Source organism: Vulpes vulpes, chromosome 13 (genome assembly GCF_048418805.1).
Source record: "Vulpes vulpes isolate BD-2025 chromosome 13, VulVul3, whole genome shotgun sequence".
Classification (NCBI taxonomy): Eukaryota; Metazoa; Chordata; class Mammalia; order Carnivora; family Canidae; genus Vulpes; species Vulpes vulpes.
This window is the reverse complement of record NC_132792.1, coordinates 6,379,208-6,401,462: the sequence shown is the minus strand read 5'-3', so window position 1 is coordinate 6,401,462 and position 22,255 is coordinate 6,379,208. Positions and strand designations below refer to the sequence as shown.

Genomic DNA, 22,255 nt, shown 5'->3' with positions numbered 1-22,255 from the left:
TTCCCACTATTTACTGTCCACCTACCTATTAGGAGCTCAGCATTGCACCAAATGCTCCTCATGCCATAGTAAACGAATAAGCCGCCCCAAAATGCAGTCTCCTTATACCAATATATAATAATAGCAACAATAGTGACCATTTCTGAAGAACTTATTCCTGCAGAGTGCTGCACTCTACATACCACACCCCATGAGGCATTTGAGAAGCTGCCCAAGGTCACACTACCCCCCCAAGGGCAGAGGTGGCCATCTAAACTAGACCTCTGTACTCCCGAGTTCCTGCTCCCCTAAGACAGTGACTAGGAGTACAGACTCAGGGCTCCAAGTCCCTAGGTTCAAACCCTGGTTTCACCACTTATTAGCTGGGGGAACTTTGGGCAAGTGACTTCACCTGTCAATGCCCTGGTTTCTTTGTAAAATAGCGATAAAAGTAGCCTCCTTGTTAGGAGGAAAAAAAAGAAATTAAAAACACATAAAGGGGACTTCCAATTTCTAGTCCAGCACGTAAGAATCTCAGAAGTCTCCACTTCATCCTAACAACAAATGAAATGCTGTACAAACTGAAAACACAACAACTCTTCTTAATCTGTAAGAGACAGGAGGTCATAGGCAAACCACTGCTCCGCAAACTGGAGAGAAGGCAGAGAATCACAAACTTATTGGAGCAGAAACCCACAAGCAGAAACCCCCCCTAAGAACCAGGCCCAGGGCAGGGAAACTAGGACTGGAATTAATGTACTGCTGGAAGCTCACAATAGACAAGTAGAGTTAAAATGTCCAGGGGCATCCACTTTTCTGAGTTTTCTCCCCAGGCACTTGACTTCGTACTACAGTGAATATCAGAGAAAAACCCAGGCTTCACAGGAAGAGGGGAAAGGGAACCATTTCAAAATACCCCACATCATTCGATTCTTCTTCCCAAGGCCTGCCCCCAGGGGAAACCAGTTACCCAGAGCCAAACCTGTTGGGGTATTACCAGAGACTAAGCCACCAAGGGGAAGGTCAATACCCCGACCTGCCCCCTACAGCCTTCCATGTGAGAGAAAGGACATACCCAAACCCAGCCCACTTCAATCATCCTTTCCCACCTAAGAGCGTCGGCGGGGGGGGGGGGGGGGGGGGGGGGGGGGGGGCGGAAAACACTGGTGAAGTTCAGTCCAGGAGCAGAGAGGCTCACTAACAGACTGACACCTAGTCACAGGATTCTAGAATGACCCCCCCTCCTTCACACCCTACCAAAACATTAATAAAGGCCTATTTACAGTAGTTCCTTGGACCCATTCCTGTCCAGCTATGAAGGAAGAAAAAAACAAGACACACCAAGAGGCAAAAAAAAAAAAAAAAAAAACCACAGTCTAAAGTGACAGAGCAAGCATCAGAACCAGACTCAGATATGGCAAGGATGCTGGAATTATCAGACTGAGCATTTAAAACTACTCTGACGTGCATGCTCAGGGCTCTACTGGATGAAATAGACAGCATGCAAGAGGAGATGGGCAATGTGAGCAGAGAGATGAAAATTCTCAGAAAGAACCAACAAAGAAATGCTAGAGGTCAAATCACTGCAACAGAAAAATGCATCTGATGGGTGTAGTAGGAGACCAAACACAGCTGAGGAAAGAAGTCCTGAGCTTAGGGATATTTCCAAAGAAACCTCTAAAACTAAAAAGCAGGCAGGAAAGAAGACTGATGAAGACAGAACAGAATATCCAAGGACTGTGGGACAACAGATGGTGTAATGTACACATAATGGGAACATGAGAAGATGAAGGAGATAAAAGAACTGAAGAAATATTTGAAACAATAATACCTGACAATTTCCCCAATAGGATGTCGAACACCAAGACAGATCCAGAGAGCTCAGGGAATACCAAATAGGAGTAATCCCAAATAAACTACACCTATCATGTTCAAACTACAAAAAAACCAAAGTTAAAGAAAAAATACTGAAAGAAGCCAGAGATATAAACAAAATAAAACAAAAATCTTATCTATAGTAGAGCAAAGATAAGAACCTAATTTCTCAGAAACCATGTAAACAAGAAGAGAATGGAATGAAGTATTTACAGGGCTAAAAGAAAAGAAAAAAAAATCACCAACCCAGAATTCTGTACCCTGTAAAAGTATCCTTCAAAAATGGAGAAACAAACTTTCTGAAGCAAACAAAAATTGAAGGAATCTGTTACCAGTAAGATCTGTCTTACAAGAAATACTAAAACAAGATAAAGTCAGAAACTTTATCCACATAAAGTTAGAGTACTGGAGAACGGAGAAGTGAAGGTAAAATAAAAACTTTTATTTATCTTAATCTTAATTGATCTAACAGAAAGTTTCTTCAAAATAGTAACACAACAATGTATTCAAAATTGTATGCTTTCTATATACATACACTTGTATATAAGTGATATAAATATCAACAATGATACAAGGAGTAGGAAAAAGAAATTATGATTATTTTGTTATTACAAGGTACTCACACTATCCATAAAGTGGAACAGTGCCATTTGAAAGTCATCTTTGATTATATGTAAACATATACGGCAAGTTCTACGGTAACCCCCAGAAAAAGTTTAAAAAAAAAAGTGTAAGTGATATGCTAAGAGAAGAGAGAAAATGAAATCATATAAAATGCTCAATTGAAACTCCAAAACAGGGGTGCTTGGGTGGCTCAATCGGTTGGTCATCTGCCTATGGCTCAGGTCATGATCTCAGGGTCGTGGCATCGAGCCCTGAATCGTGCTCTCTGCTCAGAGGGAGTCTGCTTCTCCTTCTCCCTCTGCCCCTCCCCCTGCCTGACCTTGCTCTCTCATTCACTCTTTCAGGCAAATAAATAAAATCTTAAAAAAAAAAAATAAAACTACAAATGATGGGAAAGAAAAAGATTGGAAGACAAAGGAACAGAGAACATGGGCAACAATTAGAAAACACAACAAATTTGATAAATATTAATTCAACTATTCACTAATCACTTTGACTATCAATGACCTAAATATTAAAAGACAGGGATTGCCAGACTGGATCAAGGAGCAAGATGCAACTATATGTGGGCTGTAAGAAACCACTTTAAAGACATATGCAGATTAAAAGGACATGATACCAGGCTAACACTAATCAAAAGAAAGGGGAGGTAGCTTTATTAATTTCAAGCAGAACAGACTTCAAGGACAGTTATCGGTGACAAAAAGGGGCATTACATAATGTTGAAGGGGTTAATTCTCCAAGAAGACATAATAATCTTTAACATATACGCATCTAACAACAGAGTTGAAAAGTATGAGGCAAAAACTAGAATGGCAAGGAAAAATAGATGAGGCCCCTACTCTAGCTGGAGGCTTCAAGACCCCTCTACCAGAAATGGGACAGATCCAGCAGGCAGAAAATGGGTAAGGACACAGTTGAATTCAACAACACCATCAGTCAACTGGGTATAATTGACATCTACAGACTACTACATCCAACAATGTAAGAATAGACATCCTCAAGGTCACGCAGAACATTCTGGGCCATAAAACAGGCCTCAACAACTTGAAAAGAATAGGTTCTGTGTACCCACAGAAAGCACAACACTGAGAGCGACCTCTAATGTGACCTCTGGGCTCTGGGCGTTACTTGTCAGTGTCAGTTCGGTGACTGTCACAAAGGTATCACTGTGGTGCGGGATGTCAACAGTGGGGCAGGTTGCATGTGTTTGGGGACAGCGAAATCTCTATACTTCCTGCTCAATTTGCAATGAACCTAAAGCTGTTCTAAAAAATAAAGTTTATTAAGAGACGACACACACACAAAGTACTTAGAATGGAGCCGGGCCTCTCGTGGGCACTCAATAAATCTGAAAGATGTTGCTGCTGTGGCTGTGGCGTTGATACTAATGCAACTTGGCCTCAGATAACAGACCTTGTGGGTTAACGCACCCTAGGAATCTCCAAGACGGGGTTCTGAGTAAGTACCCTTCAAATTGCTTTATGGATTAGATGCTGCTGTTGCAGAACATCTCCAGAGAGGCTATTCCCTGGAGCATACTTAGGAGAAGGGTACCCAGTATTTAAAAACAAAACCAAAACCTAACAAAAGTCCCTTGGAACCACCAACAGTCTGGCTGCATGCCCCACAAAACATCTGGGTTCCAAGAGATGACTGCCAAGCTCAGGTGTCCAAGGGGTCCAGGGAGCTACTGTGAAACTGTCCTGAGCTTTGCATCCAGGCGATGCTGCCCAGATTTCCACCCAGGCTACGGTGGGCTCTGGGCGCCCATCACTGTCCTCCTCTGCCCTTGACCCTTCCAGGTCACCCCATCACTCCCTGAGTCTGCATGCAGGAACAGGTACTAACAGACCATTTCTGAAAGATGCCCTGGACCTGGCTGGGCATCCTGGAGGAGGCCTGTGACCACCCCCAGCTGCCCCCAGTGCCCTCGTCAGCAGAGATGATGGAGGCGTTCAGCAGGGCTTTGAAGGAGTTTACAGTCATCCCCCCGGAGTCCTTGCTATTTGATTTTTTTTTCTTTTAATCTCTGATAGTCTGAAAGCAATTTATCTTACAGCTTATCAGGGCCCCTCATTTCTTGATGCCTTTGAAGATTGTCAGAAGGACACAGGCGGTGGGACACAGGCGGTAGGAGGAGGGGGGGCTCTTAGGATTCATTTTTTTTTTTTTTCTCAAGCCCAGTTCCGTACCGGAGATGAAAACCCAAAGTGACACAGCAAACTTAAAAAGAGCGGTTGTTAAAAGAGTTCCTGGCAGAGGCGGAGAGCAAGAGGCCTGCACAGTAATGACAATCAAGGAGCCCAGCCCTCGGAGTTTGTTTGCTCTGGTGGAAATGGTCTTCAAAGCTACAAAGGACCCTTTGAAAGAAGAAAGGCCTCGGCAGGAGTGTGTGGCCTCAGTGTGGGACGCAGGCGTCGCCCCAGGACTCAGGCTCGAGCCCCCACTCTCTATCCTGGATGGACTCTGCCTTGGTCTACTGCTCTAGAGCAGGTGCCTTGGCCCCCAAAGCAACGGGGCAGCTCTCAAGTCTAAAACCAGCAGCAGGTGGACGATATCAAAGCTGCTCCCTGCCACCAAGTGTATTAACTATCACATAAGTACTACTCCTACAAAATCTGTGACCTCAAGTTTAGGAAATTAGATGGGAGATTCCACGCTGAACAATGTGTCAGGAATAAAAGCCTAGTTATGGTGTCTGCTGTAACCATTCACTCCTCAGACCTTCCAAGGGCCCCTGTGACATGCCAGGCACTGAGGACAGAGGTATGAGACAGCGACCCTGCCCTCAAAGGGCCCAGGGAGCTAGCAAGAGCAGCCAACACACAGAGGCACAAAGTGTGACAAAGGCAGAAAAGGTGACACTAAAATTGTGACTGAGGGACACCTGGGTGGCTGGGAGGTTGAGCGTCTGCCTTCGTCTCAGGCCGTGATCCTGAGGTCCTGAGATCGAGTCCTGCATCAAGCTCCCCATAGGGAGCCTGCTTCTCCCTCTGCCTGTGTCTCTGCCTCTCTCTGTGTCTCTCATGAATAAATAAATAAAATCTTTAAAAATAAATAAAGTTGTGACTGATTTGAACAAGGTAGAAACAAGCCCCACCCTCCCCAGCAAGAAAAGAAGGAACAGCCCCAAATGGGTTGCTCCATTTGGGGTTGCTCCAACCCCAAAAATGGGATTTTGTCTCAAGGATCCTCCTGCCCACTGAAAACATTGTTCTGCCAGCCGTGCCCCTTTGATCCTAAACCTCCGCTTGGCTCACGGGAAGCTGCACTGTATACACAGGAAGCTCTGGGAGCCCGAGGTCTCCAGCACCGAGAACACACACCCAGAACAGGGCGACACAGAAACAAACGGGTCTGTGAGCACGGAGGAAAAGACCATCCTCTCTCATAGCTCTTAGAAAAGAAAAACCCTGCAGCCCTGAGGGGGACACTTGACGGGATGAGCACTGCGTGTTATTCTGTATGTTGGTAAATTGAACACCAATAAAAAATTAATTTATTAAAAAAAAAAAAGAAAGAAAAACCCTGCATCCAATCACTTTAATTCAACCACTTTTTTCTCCACTAAAAAAAAAAAAAAAAAAAAAACAACAACAACAACAACAAAAACAAAAACCAGACAAACCCATTTCTTTCCAGAAAGATATTGGAGTAGTCCCTTCTACTTCCTCTGTGCTTTGTGGGCAGTACGTTAGTTTATATCCAGCAAGCACATTCTACAATGTTTTAAATGTGTGTGCCCTTATGGCCAAAACCAGAGCAAAGCAAACATTTTTCAAAGACAGGGACCAAGCACTAATTAGAAATATGTATTGAGAGGCCATGGCGTCCTGGAAGGATGGATGCCTTCTCCACGCCCCCATTCCTCCCAACCCCCCACCCCCGCTACTGCTAATTAGGACGAGCTAGCTCAGACCTAGCTCCCCTGTGCTCCCCTGTGCACCCGGACCTGTGTTGGGCCCCTCACAAACATCATCTCACTAAGTTCCCACAGCGACCCGGGAGACACTTTACAGACCGGGTATCAGAGAGGTTAGGAAGTGGGGCACCTGGGTGGCTCAGTGGTTGAGCATCTCCCTTTGGCTCAGGTCATGATCCCGGAGTACCGGGACCGAATCCCGCATTGGGCTCCCTGCAGGGAGTCTGCTTCTCCTTCTGCCTATGTCTCTGCCTCTCTCTGTGTCTCTCATGAGTCAATAAATAAAATCTTAAATAAAAAAGAGAGAGAGGTTAGGCAGTGAAGCCACACCCTGTGAGTGGCAGAGTCAGCACGTGACACCAAAACGTGCCCATTCCCCAGTGTGGGTTTGTACAGCTCCAAGGGCCCGTGGATGGGCTGGTTACCTGCGAGGTTGTCTTAGAAGAAACGCAAGCTGGAGACAAAGGGAAAGACTGACATACCATGAACATCTACCATATGCTCCATTTCCTGTCATTTCAAACATGTCTACGGGGAGGGACTCTAGGGGCAGATTCCCTGGTCCCCCTCAAATTACAGTGGAGGCATGAGCCCAGCAACCTCTCACCCCATGTGATTGTGATTCAGGACATCATGAATTACATCAACTGGGTCGTTAACTTATAAACTTATTTAGTGGGACACATAGGAGGTCACCCATCTGACACCACCATGTGGGACACCCAAGGACACACACTGATAAAGAAACATATTGAAACATGGAAATGGGGGCACCTCAGTGGCTCAGTCGGTGATCTCAGGGCCATGAGATCGAGCCCCACATCAACACTTTCCCACCACCACACTGTCCCCACCCCCCCCCCCGCTCTTGCTCTCTCTAAAATAAATAAATCTTAAAAATAAATAAATAAATAAATAAATAAATAAATAAATAAATAAATCTTGAAGAATGGAAACAAAGGTCTCAGAAAACAATACTTAACCTCGGGTAGGGGTGCCTAATGCTAGTTATTTCTATTTTATTCTATGGTATTTTGTTTTTTGGTTTTTTTTTTTAATTTTTTTATTTATTTATGATAGGAACACAGTGAGAGAGAGAGGCAGAGACACAGGCAGAGGGAGAAGCAGGCTCCATGCACCGGGAGCCCGATGTGGGATTCGATCCCGGATCTCCAGGATTGCGCCCTGGGCCAAAGGCAGGCGCCAAACCGCTGCGCCACCCAGGGATCCCGTGGTATTTTGTTTTTAAGATATACTTACTGGTTGTGACCCACTAAACCATGTCACGGACCATGACCCAGGGACTGCAAAAACTGATCCAGGTGTGCCACACATTTTCTAGTCTATACACCATGACCTTGAGAGGCCAGAGATGGTACCAAATTCTCAGGTTATAAATGAAAATACAGAGGCTCAGCAAATGACCAAGATCACGGAGGTGAATATGGGATCTAAGCTACAGGACCCTAGATCCTAAAGCCCCTGGCACCACACGTGTTCCCTCCAGCCTCCCCTGCACAAACTCTGCACGGTGCTTTAAAAAGTGGGCTTGCTCCAGCAACATCCTTAACTACCACCCTTGGCTGGTTCTCCACATTTCCTTGATGCTAATACAGCCTTGACTGTAAGTCCCACCACCTGGTTCCTCCTGCGAGGATGTGGCGAGGGAGACCATAGTAAATGTACTCACGCCTTCCGATCACTGGGTGCATCAGTAAGCGAAGAAATGGTTAGGAGTCACAGAAATAGGAACTTGGCCAAATTATCCCAGGGTCCTAGAGCAGCCAGAACAGACCTGGATGGAGGCCCATGTGGGGCGGGGCAGGGGTTCAATTTAAAATTTCCTTAGTTTTTGCCCTGCATGGGAATCTGAGTTGAAATCAGGCAAGTGTTGACTCAGAGTCCAACCAGACTTTTAACATACCAGGCCCATCTCTCTGGGTCACAGCTAAGGGAATCAAGCTCCAGGCTAACCCCTGTTGGGAGGTCACAACAGCACCGCTCTCCCAAGCCAGAGAGACCCTTCCCTCACCAGAGTCCTCAGCTCAGCACCTTTACGTCATGAAGCTCATTCATGCTATCTCGCGGGACCCTCACCGCGACCCTGAGGAAGCAGGGTATATACTCACTCTGCCGTTACACATAAATCACATGATTCCCTTTCCACAAAATCCCCAGCCAGGCCAATCCATTGAACTAGAAAGCAGATTAGTGGGTGCCAGGGGCTCGGGGAGGGAAAATAAGAAACATGGGGATTCCCGGGTGGCTCAGCAGTTTAGCACCTGCCTTCAGCCCAGAGTGTGATCCTGGAGTCCTGGGATCGAGTCCTACATCGGGCTCCCTGCAGGGAGCCTGCTTCTCCCTCTTCCTCTCTCTCTCTCTCTCTCTCTCTCTCTCTTTCATGAATAAATAAATAAAATCTTAAAAAAAAAAATAAGAAATGCTAGCTCACAGAAGATCTCCTCACCAGGTCAACATTTCCCTGGTAACTGTGACTTTATTCCAGAAATAATTTACAGGCTCAAAATATAAATGTTGTCTAAACTTGAAATACTGGAACCTGTTTTCATAAACGATGCCATCTTGCTACACTGGCAGTACAGTCCGCGTGTTTCATGGAAAATGCTTTCAGTATTCTGGGGTAAATACAAAAGCTTCCCCTTGGTGTGCCTGCCTCATCTGCCGGGAGCGCCCCTCCTTGCCTCTCCCTTGGCCAAATCCTACTCATCGAGCGCAGAACCCCTCCTCCAGGCGGCCCTCCTTACCCCAACCAGGACCTCTCCAGGCGGTTGTGGGAGGGCAAGGGCACTTTGTGTTGGCCTCACTTACCCTTCCTCATTGCCCTATTGCTATTACTATCCTCTTGTCTCCCCCCCCCCCCCACGAAACAGGGCACCTTGAAAGCAGACAGGGGGTCTTACTCATGTCTGAAATCCCAATGCCTGGCACGCAGAGAGGAGCCCCTCTAGCCTGTGTCAGCGAGCTTCAGGGCCACAACAGCACGTTTTCACCTTTAAAAGTGTCTCTCTGCAAATATCAGGGAGGGAAAAGACTGAAATCAAACTTTAACAACTTCTAAGAAAACGTGAGTGTTGATAACAATCAGGATAGCACCCTGTGTTTATAAGGTCAACAGAGTCACGCTCCCTTATTCCCACTCTGCTCTTGTGGGAACGTCCAGGGACGCGTCATTAGTGCAGCACAAGCCAGAGCACAGCAAGTATCCACACAGCCCCTGCTCTCGTGGCACAAAGCCTACCTGCACCACATTCCTCCCAAAGGTGTGCAAGTGTCCAGGACACCCGCCAGAAGGCGTGGCAGACGTTCAGGACTGTCTGCCCTGACCAACGGGCCGACCGGGGGGCAGCTACCCAATGACTCTGCACTGAAGGCTCCTGATCCGCCCCGTGGAGGAAACACTCCCCCTCATGGAGGTGGTATAAGAATAGGACACGGGGGCCTGGACCACAGGATGAAAACAGACATCGTCACCCCTTTTCCCCAACACACCTTCTCAAGTGTCAACACTGGAGATATAAGCCTCCCTGAAGGAAGGTTCACAACCGTAGAAAGTTGAAAAGAGAAGCTTCTTTAAATGCCAGTTTATCAAGATAAATGAAAGCATATGAAATTGGGCTTAAGATCTTATGACATGTCTCTGATGGGCCCTACTGACCACAAGGACCAGGGACGTGGCTAGGCGGCCAAGCGCTGGTGTCCAGAGGCAAGAAGATGCCTGAGCTGGACCTGAGTCCCTCTGACACACGCAACGGGCAAGGAAACTGAGTATGGGCAAAACAAGCGGTACCGACACTGAAATGCTCTTTTACAACTTCCTCTTCTGTGTCAGCTGTCAGCCTCTGTTTCAAAGTCTCTCAATGCAGGGATCCCTGGGTGGCGCAGTGGTTTGGCGCTTGCCTTTGGCCCAGGGCGCGATCCTGGAGACCCGGGATCGAATCCCACATCAGGCTCCCGGTGCATGGAGTCTGCTTCTCCCTCTGCCTATGTCTCTGCCTCTCTCTCTCTCTCTCTCTCTCTCTCTCTCTGTGACTATCATAAATAAATAAAAATTAAAAAAAAAACAAAAAAAAAACAAAAAAACAAAGTCTCTCAATGCAGAGCATCAAGTCCCCAAACATAGAATAACTAACTAATTACAACAGTCAGGTGGCATTCAGCACCTACTCCACGTGAGGCACTGTTCTGGGACATTTATGCACATTTTCTCACCTCACCCTCCCGAGAACGGGTACACCGAGGCACGGGGCAGGTACGTGGCTCCTCCTGAAGTCAGGTGCACAGCACACCGGGGGAGCCAGGGGGAAAACCCACAGTCTGGTTCCTGGTCTTACCTGCTACACTGCAAGGCTGCCCCCAGCACCCTGTCCCCACATCAGCCTCACTCCCTCTTGACCTCATCGTAATGAAGTTTCCCCCCCCCCGAGACAGTACTGGGAGCACGACCAAGCTGATGGCAATTCTGTAGGGAAACAGGAAGAGCACGCCTTTGTGTGCTCAGAAGGAGAGAAACGTGTGCGAAGAGGTACCAGGTGAGCAGCCGGCACACACTCAACAACACAACACTGAGCCCAGTTCCAGTTCTTGCCATAGAACATTCCATCTTATCCTCCCAGTAACCCGAGGGGATCTATCTACATATACATGTGTGCACACATGTGCATTGTGTCTGCAGGCATGTAAAATAAGTGTACACACTTGTCTGTACATGTGTATAGAATACACTCGCGTGTGTCTATGCATATATGTGCATAGACACACTTGTGTGCGTAGAAGACAGATATATGCTTTTTAATAGATATTTCATACAAGAGGCTACCAAGTCTCAGAAAGGACGAGTGACTTGCCTCAACATCCACAGCCTGTGCGAGTGCTGGAGACGGTGTCGGACCCCCAAGCATCCAACCCCAAAGCATGTGCCCTGACCTACCCGCTGCACCTACAACACCCCGACTTCACCCGTAGTGACAAACGGCCCCAGCGTGAGTGATTTCTGTGCCAGAACACAGTGGGAGCACATCAAGTTGCCGAAGAAGCCTCTTGCTGTGCTCTCTGTGGTATAAAAAGGAATGCCATTAAAGCAGAACCACACCTGGGGCCAGCTGGGCCTCCTTACAACCTGAAGAAGGTTCAAATCACGCTCGGGTGGCGGCCCCTTGAGTGACGTGAGAATTTGCAAAAAGAAATAGTCATTCATTGTGTTACATCATCTTCCATCAAAGATTAAGCAAGTTTTACCATTATGAATATTAACAGCATCTTGGATTAAATTATCACTTTTTTTTTTTTTTAAAGTAAATGTGCTTCACCATCTATCGCAGAGAGTTGACAACCACCACACAAGACGAGAGGGGTCATGATCATTTGCTGCCCTTTCCTGGCTGACCAAACAGTGTCTACTGCTTTGACAGGCACTATGGAATCTAACCCCCACACCGTGAGCGGCAGCTCTTATCTCGAGTACCTCTCTTACTAATACCTCGTTGTAATGCCCTCTAAGAAATCCTTGCTTGCTTCCTACTCTGCAGATCTCCAATAGTTTCTCTCTGACGCTGGAAAAGCTTGCACAGAAGGTGTATTTGTTTCAACCGAGTCATTCTGCGACACCTGGGTCTCTCCCTGCGAAAGGAACCCCGGGGCAAAGGCTTTGGGGAAGGGAGGAATGCGCCCCAGGATGGATGTTTGCTCGCACAAACAGGTTCCCGGGAAGCAGGACGCAGCGAAGGGCACAAAGGTGAGAAGCAGTGAGCACCCGGGGCGGATGGTGCAACCGCTCGGGCTTGCTACTTACCAGCTCCGTGTGAGCTTTCAGATGTGCCTGCAACTTGTATTTATCTGGAGTGTTGTAGTCGCAGCCGTCGGTGGGACACTTCAGCAAGATGTTGCTGTGCTTCTGAATAACGTGGCGCTTGAGGCAGTTCTTGGTGATGGAGGAGTACTGGCACTGAGAACAGTGGTGCAGGTGCTCCCGCGTGTGCGTGCGCACATGCATGTCAAAGTGCACCTGGTACCAAAAAAGTTTGCCTAAAACAACACCGTCACGTGAGAACAAGGAAGTTTCTTTTACACCGAATTTGATTTTCTCATTATTTTTTTCCCCCTATAATGTGTAGCACTGTCTCTGGCCTGTCCAGGTCACCCTTCACCCTTTCCTCATTTCTGTCTGGAAATTACCTTTCAAAGGTGGGAGGGAGGAGACCTGAAGGGCGCTGCTGTGTCTGCATGGTGTCAGAGCTGGGAGAGCAGGGAACAAATATTTCCTGAGGACCAGTGACAGTGCCAAATATGACTGTGCACATGCATAAGTCAGAGTCTCTAAGCTCTGCTGAGCCCCCGGGGCCAGCACAGGGCGTCCTGCTCCCGGTGCTGCCAGCAACCCAGGAGATGCAGAGGCCGCACATGCTTGCCCTGCACGCTGCGAGGGCTCTATGCGGAGCTCCCCACCAAGAGCTGCGCTGACCACATGGCCACAAGTTATGCTATTCTTCACATGTGCCGTGTGCCCATAACAATTCCCATTAGCTCCAGTTCTGGCAGAGGTCCTGGGATAAAGTGCTGCATGTGCCCGACCACGTCAGTGCGGCTAACTGCCTGTCTCCACAGAGGCTCCACGTGCTAACCTCTAACACAGGGGGCCACCTGTTGCTATCTACAAATAATGAAGAATAGCTCATTCAGAAGTGGTTTTTTTGCAGAGACAAGAGCTCCCATCAGACACGAGGGGACCCAAAGCAAGCTGGGGACGGGTGGGGCTGCTGGGACCAGAGCTCCACCAGCCACTTGCCCAGCGCTGCCTCTCCTTACCACAGTATTCACACTCCAGGTCCCCGTACACCTTCCGGATCCTCTCGCACAGACCGGTGTTCATCCGCCTCTTCTGTAAACCATCCAGGATCTTCATGAACGCGCTGATGCCGGCCCGGTGCTCGGAGGCAGGTGTGCACGAGTCAGGCTGGGGCAGGGCCACGTCCCCTCCATCCGCTGCCAGCGCAGGGTCTGAGGCCTCAGCTGTGTCTGAGCCGAGGCACCTACCAGGATCTGGTCTCTCGGATGGGAGGGCAGCCCCTTCCTGCCCCGACCCCGGCGGGCTCTCGGCACCCTGAGTCTCCTGGTTTGCCTCCGTGCTTCTGGCCTCGGACTGCAGTGGTGTGACTTCTTTGCCCTGAGTCTGGGAGGAGGCTCCATGCGGGGCATCCAAGGTGTCCTCGGGAGCAGTGCGACCCTCCGAGGAGGAGGTATCACTCTTTAGCAAAAACCCATCGGAAACCACTGCACGCGAATGCGGGTCTGAGGAGTCCACAGTGGCTTCCGACTCGCAGGGTGGCAGGGCAGCACTTTGGGGCTGGGGGGTGGCTGTGTGCACAGGTGGGGCAGGCTCTCCCACAGAGGCCTCGGGCTCCTTCCGTCCCTCCTCAGGCTGGGCATCTGCAGGGCAGGCGGCCTCCTTGGGCGCATTCACCCCCTGGCACACAAACTCCTCCTCTGCCAGCTGCAGCTGGCCCCCCAAGGCTTCTTGCTGTATGTCCCCGCCAGGCTCCAGGAGGCAGAAGCTCTGGTTGATGGAGCTGGTGAAGAGCCCAGTCTCCTGTGCAGCCCCATGGGCCTCACGGATGTGGGAGCGCAGCCTGATGGAACTGACAAACTTCTTGAGGCATATGGCACAGACGTACACGAAGGGGTGCTTCCTGACGTGTAGCTCCAGCGCCTGGTACTTGGTGGCCCCGTGGCCACAGAGCTCACAGGCAAAGGGCCACTTGTCCCCGTGCACCAGCATGTGACGGTCACGGTCCAGCTCATTCTTGAACTTGCGCTCACAGATGTGGCAGTCGTAAAGCAGCTGCCGCTTGCCCTCCCTGGTCATCAGGCAAAGCTCGTCCAAGGCCTCCTTGACCTTCTGGTCCTGGGGGTCGTGCGCATCTCGGATGTGCTTGATGAGGTTCTTGACATCGGAGTACTTCTTTTTACAGAAGCGGCAGTGCTGCTTGATCTTCTTGTGCACGCGCTCAACGTGCACTTTGAGATGCCCTTTGCTCAGGCAGGTGAAAGAGCAGTAATCGCAGGCGAACTTCTCGCCGGTGTGTTTGCGCAGGTGCACGTTCAGGTTGGCTTTGATGGCGCTGGCGTAGCTGCAGTGGGAGCACTTGTACGGCTTCTCGTTGGTGTGGATCCTCAGGTGGGCCTGCAGCGAGTGCTTGAACTTGAAGACCTTGTTGCAGTACTCACATGTGAAGATCTTGAGTTGGGTGGGCCCTAGCCTAGAAAGAGACAACAGCACCGTTGTTACAGGTGGAGGCACAGCACCTCCCCAAGGACCTTCAGTTCCTCCGTAGGAACCAGACACCAAAGGCTCGCGGTAAACCAAATGGCACTGAGCAGGACCGCAGGGCCGAGTATGGGTCCCTGTTCCTCAGGGCCTCACCGTGTTGGGCAGCGTGGGGAGAAGACAGGTCGGCACACGCTTGCACGACAGCATGGTCGGTGGTGACAGGAACACAGGATGGGGGGAGAGGGAGAAAGAGGGAGAGAGAGAAACATCTAACCAGGACCGAGGTAGAAGAGAGACTTGCTGAAGAGGAGATGTCTGAGCTCAATGCTTACAGAAGGAGAGGGAGGCGAGAGGAGAAAGAGGACGGAGGATATGTCATTCACACCACACAGGACAACCAGCTGTGCCCCAAAGCCGACCTGGATGTATTCTGGCTACGCAACTGGTTATCCCGGAATGAGCTCCATCAGCTCCACCAGATTAGATACAATCTGCCTGGGTTTTTGTTTTGTTTTCTGTTTTTCAATTTTATTTATTTGACAGAGAGAGAGAGAGCGCAGGTGCACAAACAGAGGAAATGGAGAAGCAGGCTCCCCCCTCAGCAGGGAGCCCGATGCCATGTGGGGTTCAATCCCAGGACCCTGAGATCATGACCTGAGCTGAAGTCAGACACTCAATCAGCTGAGCCACCCAGGTGCCCCTGCCTGGGTTTGTTCAACAGCTGCAACAATCCACACATGCCTGCTCATTCAACCAGCTGTCGCAGCCAGGGAGGACCTGTTGCCACCACTCATCAGTGAAAGACCCGCATCCCTGAGTCCTCCCAGGGCAAGTGCACTGGCCTGACTGGGGAGCTGGCTGTCATGAGCTGAGCTCCATGTCTGCCCTTCTGGCAATGAAGGGTCTGCCCATGGGCACAGGTGGTACAGCAAGTGCTCAGCTGAGAGGGCATGCATGGGCCTGGCTGGCAGCAAAGAATGGGGGGGAGGGTGGTGGAATGTCAAGGCCTAGGAACGGGAAGCTGTGTGTTGATGTGCCTCACGCTATGTCCCCCACAACTCCATCAGTAACAGAGCTGACATTCCCATCTCCATCATCCTGCTCCTTCACCATGGCTAGTTCAAGCACTCACATGGGAAAAGACAGCTGCTGTTCAACTGTCACGTATTAGTGACTGTCGTTCATGAATACCTGCCAATGCATTTCAGGCACTGTGGCAGATTTTGTGTATGCGATGGAGAATAAAAGCATGGTCTGCTTCATGGATCCTTCTCTTTCAATATGGCAGCATGTAATGTATGCGATGGTCTTAACAGCTAGTGATTACTGAGTATGTGGTACGCCAAGCCCTATGCTAAATACTCCCAACCCTATTGTTATAGCCATTGTATAGATGACAAAACAGAGTGCCTGCCCATGGTCATATAATTAGTGAGTGGACTGAGCCTCTAGAGCCTGCAAACATCACACCCATGCCTCCCTTCCCCAGTGTGACCCCACACATGGAGAAGGCCCCCTGCATGGGGCTCCCAGTGCTACTGGAACAGCTCTACCTTGTTTCTGAAATCAGTGAACGACAATCACCCAAGTACTACAGCAGGCAGCAGGGACCGGAATTGGCAGATGAGCGGGACAAGCAGGTGATGCTTCCTCTCCTCCATAATCGCTCCCTCTAGACCTAGGTCCAGGTTGTCCCCAAATGTCCCCTAAGGTCCTCAGAAACACTGACAAGCATTTACTGCTGTTAATCAGACACCATTATGCTGTATCCACTGTAATTGCAAAGTCTACATTTATGGAACTATCTATATAACTATGTTTGATCAACACAGGTTGCCTTGTCTTTAAATTAAAAATATTCAAATCGACTGTAGTTCATAAACACCAGAGGGTACCATTCACATAATGTAATTAAAATATTCAAATCTGAAAGTCAGAACTATGCCTGCATGCTAAACCCAAGGCTAATTTCAGGAAACTAATTTGGATCTTTCTCAAATGACAAAGAAATCCAGAAGGTGATAGATTTTATTGGTGTAAAGAACACTGGAGAAAAGAAACCCTGGATTCAGAACGTTAATTAAATAAACAAATCACAGTATTTTCTCCCCTAATGCAAGGTCTAAATGGTCTTAGGAGAATCTTTTGCTCTGATTTTTTTGTTTTGTTTTGTTTTCTTACACAAATACCTGATAAAGCCCTCAGTGCCCTCTTCCCACCAAGGGTCATGAATCTGATGAAGACGCTAAGCAGCCTACAGCTGACTCAAGCGCAAGCCTTGCTCGCTAGGACTGTGAACGGACACTCAGAGCTGCAATGCCCACATGACTGCTGATCAGTTATTTCACTCCAAGTGTTCCTCTGCAGGAGGGCCACCCTCGCCGCTGTGTTTTAGAACATGATCACACAGAGCTCTTAAAGGTCAGACCCCTTGATCTGGTTATTCCACGTCTGGGAATCTACTGAAAGAACGAATGCAAAACTGCACCAAAGGTGCTCCCTGCAGGACTTTTCACAACAGGTGAGCGTGGAATGCTGCCGGAAGGTCCCAACATAAGGAACTATCTTGTTGGCACATTTATTTATTTTTTTCCTTCTTTCACTCATTCAAAAAAAGTACTCCAGGCCCTGAGGACACAACAGGGACAAACGCGAACACATCTCGTGCTCTCCTGGAGCACACTTTCTGGGGGAAGGGACGGGCCGGACTTACAACCAGAGAAATGAGCAGGTAAGGACCACCAGCTCCCTGCAGTGATGGAGAAAGGCAGGATGCTCCAGGAGCCCAGATCAGGGCTGACTGATCAGTCTAGGCGGCAGGGCAGGCTGTCCTGAGCACTGGACACTTGAGCAGACAGCTAGCTGGAGGATAAACAGGAGTTAAGCAAGCCAGGGAAAGGGGAGGCATCCAAAATGAGGAAGAGGCACCTGCAAGACCAGATCAAGGAAGTACAAAGAGCGTCAGAGCGCCTGCTGGAGCCCAGAGACCATGGGGGGGCAGAAGAGACATGGCTGGAGCAGCGGCAGCCCCAGAAGGCCCCGCAGGCCAAGTTCTCCTACCAGCCGTGAGGACTTGAAGGGTGCAATCAGATGGCATTTTACCAAATCTCCCTGGCTGCACTGTGAAGAACTGAGCAGATTACAGAGCATCCTCATCACGACCTAATGTGTCACTACAGAATAATTTGTGAATAATCTGAGTAATAGAGGAAATCAAGTACAACAAGATGAGGTATTAAGAGCAAGATACAAAATTGCAATAGAAAATAGAAAGTCAATTTTATAAACTATGTGGGCTGAAAAGAGGCTGAAAGGAAATACATTAAAAATATTAACAGTGGGCAGCCTAGGTGGCTCAGAGGTTTGGCGCTGCCTTCAGCCCGGGGTGTAATCCTGGGGTCCCGGGATCAAGTCCCACATCGGGCTCCCTGCATGGAGCCTGCTTCTCCCTCTGCCTGTGTCTCTGCCTCTCTGTTTCTCTCTGTGTATTCTCTCATGAATAAATAAATAAAATCTTTAAAAAAAAAATTAACAGTGGTTATAATATCACGGTAGTGATCTTACAAAAAAGGATCCCTGGGTGGCGCAGCGGTTTGGCACCTGCCTTTGGCCCAGGGCGCGATCCTGGAGACCCGGGATCGAATCCCATGTCAGGCTCCCGGTGCATGGAGCCTGCTTCTCCCTCTGCTTGTATCTCTGCCTCTCTCTCTCTCTCTGTGTGACTATCATAAATAAATAAAAATTAAAAAAAAAAATTTACAAATGATGCTTGTCCTTCCAGTTTTCTGGACTTCCCAATTTTCTATGCAATCTGTCTGTGTCATATTTGTGTGAGAATCTGTCTGATATGTTGATGTAACCTAGAAGTCTGTATCTGTATTTTTTTTTCAAAACAAAATCGTCATGCAAAGAAAGTCTCTTTCCTATTTTGTAGTTTGTACTATAAATATTAATAGAATACATGACAAATGGAATACAGCCTAAACCTGCTGTTTAAACATTGTGTCCATTTGCCTATTAATTAGATGACCAGTTAGCTGAACCCCTCCCCAGCGGACCTCAAAATCCTGTGCAGGTAGGTAAAAGTCTACAAGTCAACTTGAGACCAGAATGATCTTCAAATTTAATTCCGTGACAGTTTTGCCAAAGGAATGAGTATTTTTACAACCTCGTCAATAAATTCAGTTGCTCATAGCTGTAAGGATACAGGACCGAGGCCACAAATTAATGAAGCATCCCACATGACATCATGCTCATATATTTTGTCATTTATTCTCACCACTAAACAAAGTCAGATTGTACTGGAGGCGATCTTACGGCTGGCAAAATGGAGGCTGAGAGGCAAACCCACTTGTGCCAAATACAATGGAGTAAAAGCTTCATCCAGACAACAGCTATATCCATCCTGTTCTCTCTCCTTCCCAATGCCTGCGTCATAATGGACATTTGATCTGTTGAGCTGAACCCTAGCAGAAGAGTCTAGAGCCAACCCAGGTCTATTTGGCACTAAAAGCTTTGCTTTCTTCAAGAATGGCTCATTTCCCCTCTTCCAGAAACAGGTGAAACCCAGTGGTAACTGGGCATTTTCACTGCCTTTCCTCCCAGCTAGGAAACTGCAGAGCTCAGATGATCAGTTTGCTATGCCACCTGAGCAGGTGGAGATGAAGACCCTGGCGAGGGTGTGCAAAATGTACCTACTCGTTCACTCTGGGTTGTCAACTAACCCAATGTGTTTGGAGGGCAGTTTTCAATGTTGTTTAGTTTTAAGTTCTCATAGCCTTTGAGACAGCAATTTCAACTCTAGCAATTTATCCCCCAGGAAGTCATGAAAAAGTACTGAAAGACAAAAGTAGCAGAACCTTGAGGGCAGCATTGTCCATCAAGCAATGGACATAAAGCAATGGCTACATAAACTACAGTGCACCCATTCAATAGCAAACGCTTTTTTAAAAATGTGTACTGAAAAAGATTTTCAAGGTGTGCTAAGCTCAAAACAAAGTTGATAATGGTGCATTTGCTATTTCGCATTAGAAAAAAATAACAAAATTAAAGTGCTGTAGTTTAGTGTAACATGAAAAAATTATGGTGATGTATGACCCAACTGTCAACAATAGCTACCTCTGGAAGAACTATGGGTTACTTTAACCCTACATCATCTGGAGTGCTGGAACTTTCTACAAAATACTTGTATTACTTTTAAAAGTAGGGGAATGATAAAGATTTTTTTCTCATTATAAGATGTGTAACTTTAAAAATGAGCAAATTTACTAAGGCCTTATTTATACCTCTTTTTATTAAGGCTGAATGTATGTTTGCCTTGAGTAAAATGCTCCATCTTCATTAAAGCCAACTGGTGCTCAGTTCCAAAAACCTGTGGATCTGCCACACATTTCAGAGAAGCAATGTGGGCTCGTAAACACTTAAGAACCATAACGGAGGTATAACAGGGGGTCTGACTCTTAGGTTGAGTCAAGAAACCAACGTCCTCCACAACTCAGTTTGCAAATAGAGTCCTTGATAAACCAACGGGCTGGCCCTCTGGCCCTCTCTGGCCATCACTGGAGTCCAGCTCCAGCTGAAGTCACATGGAACAGACACTTTACCTGCTGGACTTCATGGGCTGCTCATAGGGTGTCTGCTGAATGGCATACTCCTGGTACCCTCTGCGAGGCGCCAGGTCGGCCGTGGTGGTCTCCGGGTTTGCAGCGCCTGTCTCCGGGGGCCCGGCCTCTACTGGAACAATCTTGGTGGCACCTGAGATGAAGGTACAAGTCACCGCACATTAGAGGCACCTCACCCACGTGGGAGCAGAGCCCTGGAAGTGTGTTTCTTCACTGCAGGGCTCCCTTGCGAGATCGGTTTTCCTACAATTCACACATTTCACTTCTGTGTCTATGTCTGTGTGTGTACGTGTATTTGCAGGGAAGAAAGGGCAAGTTTTCTAGTAACCTATCAAAATATCCTTCTGGGCCACCTGAGTGGCTCAGTTGGTTGAGCATCCCACTCTTGATTTTGGCTTAGGTCATGATCTCAAGGTCATGAGATGGAGCCCCAACTAAGGCTCCATGGTCAGTGTGGAGTCTGCTTAAGATTCTCTCTCCTTCTCCCTCTGCCCCTCCCTGCTCATGTATGCATGCACATGTGCTCTCTCGCTCTCTCTCTCAAATAAATAAATAAATTTTAAAAAGCATCCTTCTGAAGCAATTTGCACTGGATCTGTTAATAAAAATATAGAAGACAGGACATATATACACCTATGTTTACTTCCCCGGTTCTATACAGGACTACCTGTGCCCAACCTTGAGTAATGGAAAACTGCATCAAGATAACATGGAGCAGTGGCATCCATCAGCCATGAACAGGAACCCCAGCTGCCAGGGGTCTAGTCCCACATATGACATGACCTTACCATCAGTGGACCTGTTTCCACCCTAGCAAATGAAGGGTGTGGAATGGAAAAACTCAAAGGTCCCTTTGCTTATGCAAGTCTAGGATACAAATGGCCAAAGACCTTGTATAGCAGAGACATGCGCACACACCTACATGCACGTATCAAGTACAAAGAACAGGCTCCCATCTACCCCATTTCTAGAATAGCAAAGGATATCAGTAACACTTTTACCCCCACTTACAGAAATCTCAAAGGACTGCCATCAATTTTAAAGAAGTTACCGTGGGGGAAGCCTGAGTGGCTCAGCGGTTGAGCCTCTGCCTTCAGCTCAGGTTATGATCCCAGAGTCCTGGAATCGAGTCACACATCAGGCTACCTGTAGGAAGCCTGCTTCTCCCTCTGCCTATGTCTCTGTTTCTCTATATGTCTCTTAGGCATAAATAAATAAAATCTTTAAAAAAAAAAAAAACAACAAAATAAAAAAAAATAAAGAAGTTACCGTGGGAACCACTAGAGGTGGCAGAGAACAAGAGCTGCTCCCTCTCCGAGGTTAATCATTCCCCTGATCGATACTGCTCTGAAGTCGGCTGGTGCAGACAATGTGACTTTCCAGAAAGTTCTTCCAGCCACATATTTTTATGTGCCTTATTTCCTACCAATCATCCTATTCTGTGCTGAGGTATAAAGAGGCACTTACCCGGCATTTCCACTTTAAATAAAGAGTGACTACTATTACCATTGGAAAGAGAGGCTTAACAGGCTGTAGCTGGTCTTAAAATCCCACCCCTGATTTTTAAATATTATTGCACAACTATCACCCCAAGTGGATAGGAAAAAAAGAACCATTATAATACTTTGGAACTTACTATCATAAACCGCTTTTTGTCTAAAGTATCCCTTCCTGAAAGACCTTTTATAAAAAAGGTAGTTATAGTATCTCCACTCTATTTTATGTGAAAGGAAAGGGAGACAGAAATCTCTGATATTATAAAATACGTGATGAGCCCACTAAAAATGCAAGACAGAGCTGGGCAGAGGGACCATGAGACTGCAGGTTCCAGGGAGCAGGTGCATCTGTCTGGTCTGAGCGGGTTTGTCTCTCCCAGGGACCACCCTGCTGAGTGCAGTGAGGGGAGGGCACCCCTGAGTGGGGGCCGGGCCACAGGAACAAAGGAAC

General features: G+C 47.9%; 1 protein-coding gene across 11 annotated transcripts in view; it reads right to left on the bottom strand.

Moving 5' to 3' along the window:
• Positions 1-22,255, bottom strand: part of ZFAT (zinc finger and AT-hook domain containing) — a 189,375-nt gene that overhangs the window by 91,398 nt on the left and 75,722 nt on the right. For all 11 annotated transcript variants that reach the window (XM_025993483.2, XM_072733877.1, XM_072733882.1 and 8 more), the window contains 3 exons: positions 20,291-20,441; positions 13,226-14,676; positions 12,213-12,445 (listed from right to left, as the gene is read on the bottom strand). In XM_025993483.2, coding sequence (XP_025849268.2) covers positions 12,213-12,445; positions 13,226-14,676; positions 20,291-20,441 — 1,835 coding nt within the window. The remainder of the gene's footprint in view (positions 1-12,212; positions 12,446-13,225; positions 14,677-20,290; positions 20,442-22,255) is intronic.